Source organism: Hyla sarda, chromosome 9 (genome assembly GCF_029499605.1).
Source record: "Hyla sarda isolate aHylSar1 chromosome 9, aHylSar1.hap1, whole genome shotgun sequence".
NCBI classification, from domain to species: domain Eukaryota; kingdom Metazoa; phylum Chordata; class Amphibia; order Anura; family Hylidae; genus Hyla; species Hyla sarda.
In genome coordinates this window covers 41,716,620-41,735,444 of record NC_079197.1, presented here as the reverse complement: position 1 = coordinate 41,735,444, position 18,825 = coordinate 41,716,620, and the positions used below count along the sequence as shown (strand labels likewise).

The following is an 18,825-nucleotide window of genomic DNA, read 5'->3' as shown; positions in this document are numbered from 1 at the left end:
TTGAGGAGCAAATGAATGAAGTGTCTTATAATCTTTCAAGAACTTTCTGGCACAACCTGCTAAATGTTTCCATTGCAGAAATAAATATCTCTAAAAATGAACAGCCTCAAATTTATGGAAAAAGCTTGAAGTCCAGAACAAAAGGTTAAAGGTCTCGGGATCAAAGAATTTTGCAGGAAAAGGTAAGATCATTTTCAAGGAATGGTCGCCAGACTGGTACAAGAAAACAGCACAAAGAACAGGCAGTCTTCCATAGTTACTACTTGGTACACAGGGGAACTGGGCACATTTAAGATGCAGCGTCTGTTCTAAAATGAGAGTTGGCAAAAACAGAAAATTATGAGGAAGATTCTATCAGAACAGAGTTTCTACAGGAAACCCAACAGGATGCCAGGAGCCCTGTATCCTTCAGAGTGTGATACTGAAACAACAGGAAAATAACAGTCCCCTTCATAAATGTTATAAATGTAAGTTTATCTTCGGCGCTAACCATCTGACCTTGTGCTGTCCTTGAACATACCTGCTTTCCCATGCTTCCTCTGAAGGCCGACCTCTTACTAGTTCTTCGTTCAGATGCTAAATATGGAATCCTGCCTTTAGGTGCGTCATGAACATGCGGCATATAATTTCTGTTTCACGTTGTCACGTGAGGGAATGTCTCCATATTTTATTACTTAGAATTTATAAATCTCTTTTTGTTTCTAACCATTACATTTTCAAATGTTCTATCCATCAATGAAAACTATTTACTTAGGGGAGAAATCCAGCAAATCTAATTTAATAAGTAGTTGATAGCGGGGGGGGGGGGGGGTCTGGGGGACGGGACCTCAGTGAGGAGCGCCGATGTACCCTGTACTGTACCCGTGTATTTTTGGCACTCCCATAGAAGTGAATGGAGCTTCTCAATGAGGGCAAGGGCCCATTTAGGAGATCGCGGGAGGTCCCTGCGATCGGACCCCCCATGATCAGCTACATATCATCTGTGCTGTGGATAGGGGATAAGATAAAATGGCACTCTGGTGAAAAACTTTTTTTTTTTTTTTTTTTTAATGAACTGGTGCCAGAAAAATAAACTGATTTATAAATTACTTCCATTTAAAAATCTTAATCCTTTCAGTACTTATTAGCAGCTGTATGCTGCAGAGGAAATTCTTTTCTTTTTGAATTTCTTTTTTGTCTTGTCCACAGTGCTCTCTACCGACACCTCTGTCTATGTCAGGAACTGTCCAGAGTAGCATGGGTTTGCTATGGGAATTTTCTCCTGCTCTGGACAGTTCCTGATACGGTCATCAGGTGTCAGCAAAGAGCACTGTGGACAAGACAAAAAAAGAAAAGAATTTCCTCTGTAGCATACAGCTGCTAATAAATACTGGAAGGGTAAAGATTTTTTAATAGAAGTAATTTCCAAATCTGTTTAACTTTCTGTACACCCCACGGGAGTACCCCTTTAATTTCTGCTGAATTTCTCCTTTAAGATAATCTTTATTTTGCAATATGCATTTCAGTTCTGTCTCATTAATAGTTTTTAATATACTGCTTTGCCTATTCACCATTCTACTTCTGTTGGCTGACAATATATTACTATAGTTTGCATTATTTATAGGGTTTTAAAATCCCCCTGTGACCAATAGTCACATTAAACTCCATCGCTACTTGACACAACAGGTCCCATGGGCAGATCTGTGTTTACAGTCTGTGCTTCCCTAGGCCCTTGGACTCTATGTACCACATTATGGTGATTCCACCATGTGTCAGGAAGTCTTCATGCAGATGTGTCAGAAATACACAGAAACAACTTAAGGCGTTACATGTAGATGTTGTTGGCGATTTATCATAAATAAGAGTGAAATCAATCACAACTCTACCACATACAGTAATGAGTGACTGCAGTGGCAATCCTGGAGGTACATTTGCAGCAGTCCTGACCCATGTGGTTTCAAACAAGTCAGGAAAAAAAAATTTCTTCTCAAGGCCACAGCATGACAACAGAAGTTACATTGAAAATTTTTATAATTTTCTTTACTCACATTAGTGCTGCCCCTTAACAGTGCTGCTCTAGACACAGGCATACTGGCAAAAATGGCGGTCCTGAACATGGGGGACTCCTGTTACTGTTACAGTATTGCATTCAGTGCCTGTAAATTTACTCTGTGGCATGTACCCATATTGCCTCGATCTTATTGATCGGCGAAGCTTCTATCGTACCCCATGACATGGTCCCTTGACTTAGAACCTCTGTTTAAATACAGGGCACCACTGTCTGTTCATCAGTACCATTACTGGCACGAGATCTCATGTTCTAGTCTACTACAGCATTGCTTACATCTCCTGCCCTTGCTTTCTTCACAGCAATCTAGTAAGAGATCCAGGGGGGTTCTTTTGGTGCATTTCCTTTGCGTTGTTTGGCTTACTTTATGTGAATCAGGACCCATCATAAGTCAGTGGCGTCTCATTGTTACTGCATATACACAGACACATGTGAACAAAGCCTTAGATAAACATCCATTCAATTTCACCTCTCCGGCTCAAGTGTAGTGTTTTAATTGTAAAATTTGTCATTCTTTTCTCCTGACATGTATTGCGTGAGTTGCGTCCATGCTACATACTACATTAGCTCACATTGGACTGATATCTGACAGTAAGCATGTCTGTATATTATTATTGACTCTCTTCCCCCTTCACCCTTAGGGTATATTCACACGGCAGAATTTCCGTTTGCGTAATTCCGCCTCAAGTTAAAGCCCATAGACTTCTATGGGATTCTGCAGTCCCATTCACACTTCTTAAATTCCGTTTGCGCAATTCCGTAAGCGGAAATTCAGATGTGTGAATGGGAGTGCGGAATCCCAAAGAAGTCTATGGGCTTTAATTTGAGGCAGAATTCCGCAAGCAGAAATTCTGCCATGCGAATAGACCCTTAGTCTGCTATCCCCTGCAACTAACCATTGTAAGAGTATATTCATACATGGCAAATTGATTGCAGAAATGTATGCCAAAAATGTTTAAATCCACTCCATCCATACATGAGAATGGGTATGTTTGTGAAGAGTGCATAAATGTATGCAGACTACAGTAAGATGAATAGAACAGATGCAATAAATGTCTGCAAACAAATTGCATGTGAATGTATCTCAGGAGAAAGCCATAAAGGGGGGAATTGATCAATAGTGGTGTAGGTGAATGCCTTTTTACCCCATTAATTTGTGTGGTTGAAACTGTGTACTTACACCAAATGTAATAAATGGTGCAGGGAATGTGATAAATATGGTGCTGATCCCATTTCTTACTTTAGTATTCCACTTTGAATGGTGCCTCCTCCCCGACTTTTTCTGCAACTTTTTAATAATGCTGTCCACGGCCAGTTTTGTAAGCCAGGTCAGGGCTGGTGTAGATTTGCGACAAATTAAGGGCTTGGCGACAAACTGTGCGACAATCCCACATGATAAATTCCTGACCACTGCAAAAAGTTAACCAGACTATGGCATAGCTACGCAATTTTTGGAAAAGCTTCTAAAGCGCAGTCGCAATGAAAAGTCTCTACACAGCATCTGAGACAAACTATGCGACAAATTTACACCTTAAAAACAGGGTAAATGCAGTGATATATTCCACCCAATGTGACTGTCTAATAATGTTTGTCTGGAGCTCTGGGCTGTATGTTGAGAGTTGACCTAAATTATATATTGTCCATGCTAAGCATTGATTTTTTTTAATGATGAGAATCAGCTGCAAGTATTTACCCATGCAATATGCAATAAAACCTCTCCAAAAACTACATCTTATCCAGATCAGATTGCATGTAATAGATTGTTTTAGTCCACCATACCTTATGCATAATGGTAATTTCTTTGAGAAGATTGTGGTGTCCCAGAGCGAAAACACCTCTTGCTACTTAAAACACTGTTCAGGTGTCTGCAGTCACATATGGTTTGCTGTGCTATTTAAAGCCTCTAAGACTCTAAAAGGCTGAGGCCTATCTTTCTAAGTTTATTACATTACAAATGTATTTTCTGTGTTTCTATGCATTGCATGCATGCACTGAGCCTTATATAGTGTAAGGGGTTAACAATTTCTACCCACTAAGCCTATTGCACTTTAAGAGCATTGGTAATCGGTTTTGTTTCTATGTGGTGCACTTAATGGTTAAAATGACATATACCGTATTTTTCGCCGTATAAGATGCACTTTTTCTTCCCCAAAACTGGGGGGAAAAAGCCGGTGCGTCTTATACGGCGAATACACCCCTATCGCGGCAGTCCCTGCGGCCATCAACGGCCGGGACCTGCGGCTAATACAGGACATCACCGATCGCGGTAATGCCCTGTATTAACCCTTCAGACGCGGCGATCAAAGCTGACCGCCGCGTCTGAAGGGAAAGTGACACTAACCCGGCTGTTCAGTCGGGCTGTTCGGGACCGCCGCGATCACACCGCGGCGGTCCCGAACAGCCCGACTGAATAGCCGGGTTAGTGCTTACAGGACACCGGGGGGACCTTATCTGCCTCCTCGGTGTCTTCTCCGTTCAGGGATCCCCTGTATGCCGGCGCTCTCCTTCCTTGTCATCACGTCTTTACGTACGTGCGTCGGAGTGCATAACGACGTGATGGCGGCGACGGAGAGCGAGGATACCCGGCCGGCAGCAGAGACGTTCCAGAGCGACGGGGACACGGCGACAGCGATGGAGCGACATCCAGGGCAGCGGTGACGGGTCCGGAGCGGCGGGGACACGTGAGTATTACCTCCTCCTGCAGTGGTCTTCAATCTGCGGACTTCCAGATGTTGCAAAACTACAACTCCCATGCTGGGAGTTGTAGTTTTGCAACATCTGGAGGTCCGCAGGTTGAAGACCACTATTGGGTTCAAAATCTTTATTTTTTTAGATTTTGCCCCTAAAAATTGGGTGCGTCTTATACGCCGGTGCGTCCTATAGGACGAAAAATACGGTAATCTCTATTTTGTGGGTCAATATGATTAAAAGGATACCCATTTTGACATGTATGTCTGTTATTGTACTGCAGTAAAAAAATTCTAACTTTTTAAACAAAATAAGTATGTTTAGAATATGGCTATATTCTGACCCCTATAACATAAGTATTATTCCGTAAAACGGGGCTGTATGAGGGCTCATGTTTTGCACCGTGATGTGTAGTTTTAATTGGTACCCGTTTTGCTCATATATAACTTTTTGATCACTTTTTAATCCATTTATTTTCAGCAATTTTGGACTTTGGTATTTAATTTTTTTACGTTTACTCACTAGTTCACTGTAAAGGATCATAAATACTATATTTTATTAGTTTGAACATGTCTGCATGTGGCGATACCAAATTTTATAAATAAGAGAAGGGAGTGATCTAAAGCTATGCTATTGCATGCATTACTGTCAGGACCAACTGGGGGAGACAGGGAGAGTGAGCCCTAAATTACCCTAAAAACACTCTCCCTGCCTACTTGCACATCCATCCTAACCGATGGAATGACAACTGGGCGCCAGTCCCTCCCTGCGCTAAAGTACAGTGGAGCAAAAACATATATTAATACACAGTCGGTCACAAGCCAGGTAACATTACAGGAACATAGAACACTATAAATACTGGACTCAGATAACTAACATAAACAGATAAAGTTCAGAGGACACAGATCAGTGAATAAGCACGGAGGACACTATAGGCTAATGGTTAAGCACAGAGGAAACACTAATTCAGTGATCATGAACTCTATGATCAGTGCATGTACTAAGAAACTCTAAAGATAAGATCAACCAAACAGGATACAAATATAGAACACTGTTCACACTGGACACAGATAACTAAAACGGATTAGGTCCAGAACACAAGACTGGGAAACGGATGAGCCAGCATAGACTCCAGGAACAAATAGGAATACAAACTCAATTCCCCAGAAAACCTCCAGTAACATGGGAATGTCTTGATACTAAACCTCAATCATGGAGCACAGAGATATCTTGTACTAATCCTCATTTCCCCAGAGTCCCATGAAAATGTAACAGGGATATCTTGTTAGAAAAACTCAGAAAATGGATACAGGAAAACACACAGTTTGAACAGCTACTTAGCAGAAAGGAAATACTAATCCTAAAAACTGACTAATCAAACACAGATTAAAATCTACTATGAGCTTGATATACAACCATGGCTAAAAACCCAGAACATTTCAAAGATAAAAACAAAGTACATGCTAAGGCAGAAATAATAGCATTAAAGCACAGACAAGGAGTGCTGCACTAACAACTTCATAGCAGCATGTCAATCACCAGCTCAGAACCTAGACAGAGCTGGAGATATCTAGACACACCTGCAAAGTCATTGGGTGAAAGGATAAAAGCTTTAACTATTCCCTAGCCAGGAAACATCAAACTGACACAACCTAAATCCAATGGTCGTGTCTGAACATAACCAAGACACACATTACAATTTCTCTGTGTTATTGGTGATCTACTTATGGAGCCTCTATCACTAGGCTCTATCAGCAGATCAGAGCCGAGACCTGTATGAAGTAGGTGAGAGGAACTCCCGTGGGCCTGTAAACTGATTGGACCCCCATATACATGTTGCAGGTTGCCTATTGTTTAGGGGGACAATCACTGAGGTGTTTAACCCCTTAAGGACACGGGGTTTTTCCATTTTTGCATTTTCGTTTTTTCCTCCTTACCTTCAAAAAATCATAACTCCATATGATGGCTTATTTTTTGCGCTACTTTGTATTGACCTAATTCATTTTACCCAAAAATCTACGGCGAAATGGACAATAAATCATTGTGAGACAAAATTGAAAAAAAAACAAAAAACGCCATTTTGTAACTTTTGGGGGCTTCCGTTTCTACACAGTACATTTTTCGGTAAAAACGACACCTTCTCTTTATTCTGTAAGTCCATACGATTAATATGATGCCCTACTTATGTAGGTTTGATTTTGTCGTACTTCTGGAATTTTTTTGCGCGTACGCCATTGCCATTGTCCGTGCGGTTTAATTAATGATATATTTTTATAATTTGGACATTTCCGCACGCGGCGATACCACATATGTTTATTTTTATTTACACAGTTTTGGTTTTTTTTTTAATGGGAAAAGGGGGGTGATTCAAACTTTTATTAGGAAGGTGTAGGTTTGATTTTGTCGTACTTCTGGAAAAAATCATAACTACATGCAGGAAAATGTATACGTTTAAAATTGTCATCTTCTGACCCCTATAACTTTTTTATTTTTCCGCGTATGGAGCGGTATGAGGGCAAATTTTTTGCGCCGTAATCTGAAGCTTTTAGAGGTATCATTTATTGATAGGACTTATTGATCGCTTTTTATTCATTTTTTCATGATATAAAAGTGAACAAAAGTACACTATTTTGGACTTTGGAATTTTTTTGCACGTACACCATTTAATTAGTGATATATTTTTATAATATCGGACATTTCTTTACGCGGCGATACCACATATGTTTATTTTTATTTACACAGTTTTTTTTTATGGGAAAAGGGGGGTGATTCAAACTTTTATTAGGGAAGATGTTAAATGATCTTTATTTACTTTTTTTTTTGCAATGTTATAGCTCCCATAGGGACCTATAACACTGCACACACTGATCTTTTACATTGATCACTGGTTTCTCATAGGAAACCACTGATCGATGATTCTGCCGCTTGACTGCTCATGCCTGGATCTCAGGCACTGAGCAGTCATTCGGCGATCAGACAGTATGGAGGCCGGTAGGGACCCTCCGGCTGTCACATAAGCTGTTCGGGATGCCGCGATTTCGCCACGGCGATCCCGAACAGCTCCCTGAGCTAACCGGCATTGTTTTACTTTCACTTTAGAGGGTTAATAGCTGATCGCAGTACCGCACGCTATTAGCCACGGGTCCCGGCCATTTCAGAGGCTGGGCCCAACCCGTTATAGAACGGGAGCGGACTCATGACGTACCGGTACGTCATGGGTCCTTAAGAGGTTAAGTACCATAATCACTATTGATAATGTAATTTACAAGGGATTAATGATAGAGAATGGCAAGATCACCCACCTAAGTGTTGCTTAGTGTGCCCTGATCACAAACCAATTTATAGTTTCTTTGTGATGGGTAGGATTATAGTGTCAGGGGGTGTGAATATTTTACAATGAGGGGCATGTATAATACACCCTCCTAATACACACCCCCTGACTGTATAATCTCACCTATCACCTGATATTCACTCCAATTATTAAAATTAAGTTCACGTCCATCTGACTGATTCCTGTAATTGTCAAATAAACCATAAGCCCTCAGGCGTAGGTCTATTAGCCATATAAATCATGCAGAAACATTTGGTCTGGCCTGTCAAGGCCACAGACCAGTGGTTTGCAATCAAGGTGCCACGAGAACCCACCATGCTGTGGCACTCTGGTGGGGAAGACATTGAAAGATAAGCTAGAACACATGTGGCTTAGCAACATCACACAGGAATGTTCCGGCCCAGGGATCTGGGGAAAATACTCTGCATCCCCTGGTGGGCACAGTTCTCCACTGCATCTGCCTACTTAACATCCACAATGAGGGATGTTGTTTTGCGCAGCCTGAAGTGAAAGATTCCCAGTCTCTAGTAACTGCAGGATGAAGATGCCTGCAGCCTAGAAGCAGGAGAAAATGGCAGTGTTTTTTTTCGGTTTTCCTTTTTATTTTTGTTATATATTTTTTTTTATCTTCAGGGGGATCCTACCTACAGGGGCAAGCTACCTAAATGGGGGTCCTTTATACAGGGGACAAACTACCTACATGGGGGTCCTACATACAGGGAAAAGCTGCCTTCAAGGGGTCCTACCTACACAGTGCCAACTTCATACATGGGGTTCCTGCATACATGGGGAAAACTACCTTCAATAGGTCCTACAAACAGGCCTTTAAAGGGTCTTACCAACATGGCACAAACTTCATACAGGGGGTTCCTACATACAAAGGAAAACTACCTTCAAGGGGGTCCTACAAACAGGCCTTTAAAGGGTCTTACCAACATGGCACAAACTTCATACAGGGGGTTCCTACATACACAGGAAAACTACCTTCAAGGGGGTCCTACAAACAGGGTACAAGCTAACTACAGGGGGTCCTGTCTAAAGGGGGGCAAGCTACAGATTGAGGAGGGGGTAAACTACCTACAGGGCAAGCAATCTCCATGCTGACCAACGCTGACCAAAGCAGTTGCGAGTAGCAATATCATCCCTCATCAAAGGTAAGCATTTGCAGCCATTATATTAGGCGTGAGCAAATTAAATGTTGACCAAAAAAAGCTAATAATTTTTGAATTTAGAATTCTTTACAGCCCGAAAATGAACCTATAAATATATGAACCTTGGCAGAAAAAAGGTTCCCAACCACTGTTCTAGAGTCTGCAAACCTGTCCTCAACAAATCCAACAAACACAGGGAATGACTTATCCTAACCATCAGAACACTTGCTTGTGATGTGCCCTACACCTATAGGAGCAGCTGTAAGTCAGGACAGGTTTTTAGTCTTCAGGAGTCTTGCCTTGACATTATCCATTTACTAAATATGCACAATAAAAAAAGATACAAAGAAAAAACTCAGAGCAGATGGTAATGTCAATTAACAAAGATTCATGTAAACCTCATACCTGGAATGAGGCTTGGTCCTGCCAAGAGCTCGGGTTATGGCAGAAGAAGAGCGTCTTCTTTGTACTGAGGCCCTCATTTTCTGTAAAAAAAAAAAAAAAACAACTAAGTTTAAATTAATTGTTAGCACATTTAAGTAAAATTATGCATAGTTAAAGGGGTTATCCACCATAAGGTGATTTTAGTATGTACCTGGCAGTCAGTAATGGACATGCTTAGGAAGGATCTGCGCTTATTTTGGGGCTAAATGGCTATGTTGCGAGATTACCAAAACACTGTGGCTAGCTTTTTGTGAACTGGTATTTCCTGTTTGACTTTTCTTATTTTGACTGCAAATCCCACAATTCCATTTCCTCCCTCCCACACATCAGCCACTCCACCCATTGAAACATAAATGAGCTGTATCCATTCATAAGACCTGTGGTTTTCAATCAGGGTGCCTACAGCTGTTGCATTAGTTGCAGATTGATCTCTCTCCCACCAAGCGATCGCTCCACCCATTGAAGCAGACAGGCTCCCTGTCATCAGCTGACTAGTGAGTCAGGTCTCGGCCGCATTGCAACCTGGGAAAAATCTGAGACAACAGTCATTTTGTATGCTGTTAAAAACAAATATTGGGGTGGAAATCACAGAAGAATTGTGAGAAAACCGTCACACACAGGTACAGAGACTATATTATGAACTACACTAACTTTACAGCCCCTGTAGCATAGTCAAATAAAAAAAAATCCTGGAATACCCCTTTAAGTCATAGATATAACAGATACAATAAGACATTCAGACAAGTGGCCCCTAGTAAATAATAAGCTAGTAAAAGCTACAGCAGTTAGTGTCACTATAATACAGGTAGCCTATACAGTGTCTTATAGCAGACAGACAGAAGGCAAAGTACCCCATATCAGAGTCACTGAGTGCATAAAGCCCCATAACAGAGACATCAAGTGCATAGTGCCCTATAGGGCTAGGTTCACATCACGTATGGGAAAACGTATGGGAAAAAGTAAACCTATGCATTTTTTTAAAAAGTTCATACGGTTCCGTCCGTTTTTATTTAAAAAATAAAAACATTCATTTAAAAAAAAAAAATTAAATTTTTACTTTAGGATGTAAATGCGCATGTGCAAAGTAAAAACTGCATACGGTTTCTTGTATGGAACCGTATGCATGTGCGTTTCCCATTGACGTCCATGTTAAAAAAAACGTATGTGGTTGCAATACGGTTTTTAACCCGGAGACAAAACCATGGTCAAACACGGTTTTGAGTACGGGAAAAAACCATATTGCAAGCAAACCGTACCCAACCGGATGCATCTGGGTGCATACGGTTTTCAATTGTTTGTCTATGTATACGGTTTTCAATATGGTTCCATAAGTTTTCTATAATGAAAATGTTTACGGGAACCGTACTTGAAAAACGTGGTGTGAACCCACCCTAACAGAGATAGAGTGCATAGTACTCCATAACAGAGGCGCAGAGTGCATAGTGTCCCATAACAGATGCATAGAGCGCACAGTGCCCCATAAGAGACACACAAAGTGCATAATACTCCAAAACAGTGGTGCAGAGTGCAGAGTGCCTCATAACTAAGCCACATAGTGCCTCATAACAAAGACACAGAGTGCATAATGTCCCACAACAGAGACAGTCTGTAGAGTGCATAGTACTCCATAAAAGGCGCACACAGTGAATAGTACTACAGAACAGAGGCACAGAGTGCATAGCGTCCCATAACTGAGCCAAAGAGTACATAATGCCCAATAACAGAGGCAGCCTGTAGAGTGCATAGTACTCCATAGCAGACACACAGCGTGCATAGGACTCCATATCATAGACACAGAGTGCATTAACACATATCATAGACACAGAGTGCGTAACAGTAACACAGAGTGCATAGTACCCCATAACAGACACAGCCTGTAGAGTGCCTTGTACCCCATAACTGACACAGCCTGTAGAGTGCATAGTACCCCATAACAGACACAGCCTGTAGAGGCATAGTACTGCGAAACAGACACAGCCTGTAGAGTGCATAGTACTGCATAACAGACACAGCCTGTAGAGTGCATAGTACTCCATAACAGACACAGCCTGTAGAATGCATAGTACTGCATAACAGACACAGCCTGTAGAGTGCATAGTACTCCATAACAGACACAGCCTGTAGAGTGCATAGTACCCCATAACAGACACAGCCTGTAGAGTGCATAGTACTCCATAACAGACACAGCCTGTAGAGTGCATAGTACTGCATAACAGACACAGCCTGTAGAGTGCATAGTACTCCATAACAGACACAGCCTGTAGAATGCATAGTACTGCATAACAGACACAGCCTGTAGAGTGCATAGTACTCCATAACAGACACAGCCTGTAGAATGCATAGTACTGCATAACAGACACAGCCTGTAGAGTGCATAGTACTCCATAACAGACACAGCCTGTAGAGTGCATAGTACTGCGAAACAGACACAGCCTGTAGAGTGCATAGTACTGCATAACAGACACAGCCTGTAGAGTGCATAGTACTCCATAACAGACACAGCCTGTAGAGTGCATAGTACTGCATAACAGACACACCCTGTAGAGTGCATAGTACTCCATAACAGACACACCCTGTAGAGTGCATAGTACTGCATAACAGACACAGCCTGTAGAGTGCATAGTACTGCATAACAGACACAGCCTGTAGAATGCATAGTACTGCATAACAGACACAGCCTGTAGAGTGCATAGTACTCCATAACAGACACAGCCTGTAGAGTGCATAGTACCCCATAACAGACACAGCCTGTAGAATGCATAGTACTGCATAACAGACACAGCCTGTAGAGTGCATAGTACTCCATAACAGACACAGCCTGTAGAGTGCATAGTACCCCATAACAGACACAGCCTGTAGAATGCATAGTACTGCATAACAGACACGGCCTGTAGAGTGCATAGTACTGCATAACAGACACAGCCTGTAGAGTGCATAGTACCCCATAACAGACACAGCCTGTAGAATGCATAGTACTGCATAACAGACACGGCCTGTAGAGTGCATAGTATTTCATAACAGACACACCCTGTAGAATGCATAGTACTGCATAACAGACACGGCCTGTAGAGTGCATAGTACTCCATAACAGACACAACCTGTAGAATGCATAGTACTGCATAACAGACACAGCCTGTAGAGTGCATAGTACTCCATAACAGACACAGCCTGTAGAATGCATAGTACTGCATAACAGACACAGCCTGTAGAGTGCATAGTACTCCATAACAGACACAGCCTGTAGAATGCATAGTACTGCATAACAGACACAGCCTGTAGAATGCATAGTACTGCATAACAGACACAGCCTGTAGAGTGCATAGTACTCCATAACAGACACAGCCTGTAGAATGCATAGTACTGCATAACAGACACAGCCTGTAAAGTGCATAGTACTCCATAACAGACACAGCCTGTAGAATGCATAGTACTGCGAAACAGACACAGCCTGTAGAGTGCATAGTACTCCATAACAGACACAGCCTGTAGAGTGCATAGTACTGCATAACAGACACAGCCTGTAGAGTGCATAGTACTCCATAACAGACACAGCCTGTAGAATGCATAGTACTGCATAACAGACACAGCCTGTAGAGTGCATAGTACTCCATAACAGACACAGCCTGTAGAGTGCATAGTACCCCATAACAGACACAGCCTGTAAAGTGCATAGTACTGCATAACAGACACAGCCTGTAGAGTGCATAGTACTCCATAACAGACACAGCCTGTAGAATGCATAGTACTGCATAACAGACACAGCCTGTAGAATGCATAGTACTGCATAACAGACACAGCCTGTAGAATGCATAGTACTGCATAACACACAGCCTGTAGAGTGCATAGTACTGCATAACAGACACAGCCTGTAGAGTGCATAGTACTGCATAACAGACACAGCCTGTAGAGTGCATAGTACTCCATAACAGAGGCACATGGTGCACCATAAATGAGCCAAAGAATACATAATGCCCAATACCAGAGGCACAAAGTGCACCATAAATGAGCCAAAGAATACATAATGCCCCATAACAGAGGCAGCCTGTAGAGTGCATAGTACTTTATATGATAGGTACAGAGTGCATAGTGCACCATAACAGAAACATGGAGTGCATAGTGCACCATAACAAAAAGCCAGCTAGCATACATCACAGATCTCTTCTATATGTTCTATAGAGCCCTCTCTACTGAGCTCCATCAGCAGGGTCGTAGCTAGAGGTAGCAGAGGTAGCAGTCACACCAGGTATCTAAGGAAGCCTCAAAGCACATCTGTCCCATAAGAGAGCAGTATTATAATTGGCATATAAGGCCCTGTTTCAGATTTTGCATCGGGGTCCAGAAGCTACAAGCTATGCCTCTGTCCATCAGTATACCGCTGCTATCCTTTAGAATATACATTAGTTACACTCCCCTCCTAAGGCTGTGTTCACATGTTGTGTTTTTGCTGTGATTGCCAAGGTCACAGGAAAATGGCACTATTTTACTGTATTATTTCTAGTAAGATTTTAGAAAATGACAGCAAAAACACATTCATAATGCAGTATAATCACTGTTGTGTAAAAATGATTCATACTGATACATAATACTACATACACACAAATATTCTTAAAACACCGTAATTGTGATTATAGGTCAAATCACTTTCACCTCATGGCAATATTTCTCTAAAAACGCACACTGTATAAGAACATGCATCCTAACTGCACACAAAGAAGGATGGATGGACGAACAAACTAAAAAAAAGGAAACAAAAGAAAGAAAGATCCCCACGTCTTTTCATTCGGGGAACTACAATGATGAGACCCCACCTCCTCTTTCTGCGCAGCCAGATGCTTTATGGGAAATACAGTCAACATATAGGCAACAGTGATGAAATTGGAATCAGTGGGGGAGATTTACCAAAACCTGTGCAGAGGAAAGGTTGCTGAGTTGCCCATAGCAACCAATCAGATCGCTTCTTTCATTTTCAGAAAATGAAAGGAGCAATCTGATTGGTTGTTATGGGCAACTTAGCAACTTTTCCTCTGCACAGGTTTTGATAAATCTCCCCTGGTATGTCTGAAATGCATGCCACATCAGCTAAACAGGTGAGCAAAAGGCATACACAAGCATTTCTAAATTATTCTCAAATAATAGCCTATGTTGCATTACATAAGCAGAAATGTAAAAAATGTAAAAAAATCCCAGAGTGTTTGTTTGTCCATAAAATGAAGGATTCTGGAGTACCAAAATGATGTCCCCACAGGACGGAGACCTCTGGGATCCCACCAACCTTATATGTAACAGAACAACAGAAGGAAGTAGACAGTGACACATTGCTCGTTTTTGCAGAGGCCCTTTTTACCATTAGTTAAGCGTGACCTAAAAGAACATTTGCCAAGTGGTTTAAAGGTGCAAACACCACACAAGAGTATCCCACAATATTAATGGGAATTAAGCACAGCCACATATTAGCTGGAGGCACAACAAGGTCTCCCACAACATGGGTCTTATCATTTGTGAATAAGAATGGGTAGATGTCACATAAGAACCACATCTTGATCTGATGGGGATGTGCGATCTGTTAACTCCCAGTTCATACAGCAGCAATAATATAATAGTGCCCCTAGAGGTTAGATTTGATATAAAATGCACATTGCATGGCATAAAGAAAACAGATCCTACACAGAATGTCTGGTATTCTATTTTTAAACTGTTTATTATTTTAGACGGTTACAAACCATTTTAAACAACGCTGGACTATCTCTTTCTTTAACTTTGTTAAACAGTTATAAACCCCCAAATCTGGTGACCAGAATCTTTCAGCAGTCCGTTCAGCCCCACATCATGCAGAAGATTCATTCTCTTTCACATTTAAGACTTCATATTAAGTCATTCCAAACTGGGAGTTGTTCCTTCTAGTGAGGCCATATTGGGTAATGGACTTTGGCTTTGACTGGGCTTCAACTTCAAACCTGTCACTTGGACAACTTCATCAACAACTCTGTCTCTGTGTTATGTTCCCAAGGCAACAACTAAGAGTTTACCCGCTTGTCTCTGCTTGGACGGCTGTAACTGTACATTATCCATCAGTGAACTGCCAGCACGAGAACGTCTAATATTGTTCATTTTAAACCCATTTATGGATTAAAGCAACATCCAGTTGACTTGTTTTCACTACACTGTACTTGGAAAGCCTTCCGGAAAAGAAATATTACTCTGTAATGAGATACCCTTGAATAAAGCAAAATGTGAAACAAATATACAACGGCCACAACATTAAAACCACTGTGACAAAGGGCAAATTTTAATGGCTAGACAATTGGGTCACAGTATCTCCAAAACAATAGATCTTGTGTAGTGCTCCAGATTCCATATATTAGAAGTTGTATACCTGTGTGTGGGGTACTGTGAGTTAACTTGTAAAGCTGTTGTGCATATTATCTTGCCTTAATAGCATACAGGGTTGAAAATGTCCATCCTGTGTATTAAATGAATGATGCCTGGGTCACATGATACCAGATAGTTTCTATACAGAGACTTCTAGAATAGCTATGGTAAGAGTCCTTAGCCCAACCCCCTCTCCCAGAAAGAACTGGACCAAAATCCAGTTTAGTCTGAGTCTGACTTTTGCCAAAGCAGCAGCTCTCCTAGGTTTGCTTCTTCTAGATATAAATACATCTAGACCAGAGTGTTACTCCTAGGTTTGTTAACTTTAGGCCAATGCTGTCCTTGAACCTATTTAAAGGACATCTGCAGCGTGATTAACACTTATTCCCTATCCACAGGATAGGGGATAAGTGTTTGATCTCGGGGGGTCCGACCGCTGGGACCAGGGCCGGCCTTAGGTGTTCAGGCGCCCTGTGCGAGCTAACCTTGTGGCGCCCCCCCCACCCCCCCCCCCACATTACCACATAAACATACACAAAGAGGAAAAAAATCTTTGTAACAAATATTTTTTTTTAAATATTTAATCATTCCCCTGCCCCTTAATCAGTCCCATGTCCCCTCTAATCAGATGCAGTATAGTTCCCCCGCATTAGGTTCAGTATAGCTCCCCACATTAGGTGCAGTATAGTTCCCCCACATTAGGTGCCATATAGTCCCCCACATTAGGTGCCATATAGTTCCCCACATTAGGTGCCATATAGTTCCCCACATTAGGTTGGCAGTATAGTTCCCCACATTAGGTGCAGTATAGTTCTCCACATTAGGTGCAGTATAGTTCCCCCACATTAGGTGCAGTATAGTTCCCCCACATTAGGTCCAGTATAGTTCCCCACATTAGGTGCAGTATAGTTCCCCACATTAGGTGCAGTATAGTTCCCTCAAATTAGGTTGGCAGTATAGTTCCCTCACATTAGGTTGGCAGTATAGTTCCCCACATTAGAGGCAAAATAGTTCCCCCACATTAGGTGCAGTATAGCTCCCCACATTAGGTGCAGTATAGCTCTCCACATTAGGTTGGCAGTATAGTTCCCCACATTAGGTGCAGTATAACTCCCCACATTAGGTGCAGTATAGCTCCCCCACATTAGGTGTAGTATAGTTCCCCACATTAGTTGCAGTATAGTTCCCCACATTAGGTTCAGTATAGTACCCCCACATTAGGGGCAGTATAGTTCCCCCACATTAGGTGCAGTATAGTTCCCCACATTAGGTGCAGTATAGTTCCCCACATTAGGTGCAGTATAGTTCCCCGACATTAGGTGCAGTATAGTTCCCCCACATTAGGTGCAGTATAGCTCCCCCACATTAGGTGCAGTATAGTTCCCCACATTAGGTGCAGTATAGTTCCCCACATTAGATGCAGTATAGTTCCCCACATTAGGTGCAGTATAGCTCCCCCACATTAGGTGCAGTATAGCTCCCCCACATTAGGTGCAGTATAGTTCCCCACATTAGGTGCAGTATAGTTCCCCACATTAGATGCAGTATAGTTCCCCACATTAGGTGCAGTATAGCTCCCCCACATTAGGTGCAGTATAATTCCCCACATTAGGTGCAGTATAGTCCTCCACATTAGGTGCAGTATAGTTCTCCCACATTAGGTGCAGTATAGCTCCCCCACATTAGGTGCAGTATAGCTCCCCCACATTAGGTGGAGTATAGCTCTCCCACATTAGGATCAGTATAGCTCCCCCACATTAGGTGCAGTATAGTTCCTCACATTAGGTGCAGCCCCACATTAGGAAGAAGCAGGTTCCCCACATTAGGTAGTAGCAGGTTCCCCAAATTCGGTAGCATTGTCATTGCCCTATCCCCCGCCCCCCCCACTGATTCACACACACAGACTGGCAACCACACATGCACACACACACACACACACACAGACAGACAGACAACCACACATGCACACACACAGACAGACAGACACCCACACATGCACACATACACATAGACAACCTTACCTGACCTGCGCTGCGCTTCTCTTCTCTCCGGCGGCGGCCTGACGAGTGATGTAACTGACGTCCTGTGCGGGTCTGTGGAGGGACATCACATGTGAGACGTCCCTCTTCAGACTCGGGCCGGCCAGCCAACCGGAGACGCGGAGGAGGGCAGGGTAAGTTACATAGTTACATAGTTACATAGTTAGTATGGTTGAAAAAAGACATACGTCCATCAAGTTCAACCAGGGAATTGAAGGGAAGGGTGTAAGGGGATAAGGGGAAGGGATGTTGTTTTATAATTCTGCATAAGCATTAATGTTATTTTGTTCCAGGAATGTACATAACCCTGTTTTAAAGTTATTAATTGTTCCTGTTGTGACCAGTTCCTGAGGTAGACTGTTCCATAAATTCTGCAACCTATTTTTTTAGTTAGTGCTGTGTGGCTCAAGACGTCACAGAAGTTTTCCTGCGTATGTCCCACACATAGTATTGTGCTGTATGAGTAAAGAAGTACCAGTAAACACCACAGTAAGCCAATCTGTATAGGCCTTCTACAATACAGATTAAGCTAGTTGGACTGTATACTGTCAGAAACTGCATCTACTATAGTAACTTCACTAATACATGCAAAAAGGAAGAGACTTTCCACTCAGTTTAACTATGGTAAAATTCATTCTAAAAGGGACAGTGCCCAATTAATTATTCATCTAATCCCAAGGGGACGTTAAGTTGGCAATATAATCCTACCATGTGGCATTACTATCTACATTTCTTAAGAAACTACTAATCCAAGCT

General features: G+C 42.1%; 1 protein-coding gene across 7 annotated transcripts in view; it reads right to left on the bottom strand.

Moving 5' to 3' along the window:
* The window catches only part of LOC130290603 (rho GTPase-activating protein 20-like), a 231,051-nt gene that overhangs the window by 44,583 nt on the left and 167,643 nt on the right, over positions 1 to 18,825 (bottom strand). For 4 of the 7 annotated variants that reach the window (XM_056538451.1, XM_056538452.1, XM_056538446.1 and 1 more), the window contains exon 2: positions 9,623 to 9,702. In XM_056538451.1, the coding sequence (XP_056394426.1) occupies positions 9,623 to 9,699 (77 nt within the window). In that variant the 5' untranslated portion in view covers positions 9,700 to 9,702. Of the gene's footprint in view, positions 1 to 9,622; positions 9,703 to 13,808; positions 13,827 to 14,469; positions 14,555 to 15,381; positions 15,468 to 18,825 lie in introns of those variants that run through there. The other 3 variants (XM_056538448.1, XM_056538447.1, XM_056538450.1) reach the window with 3 other exon arrangements.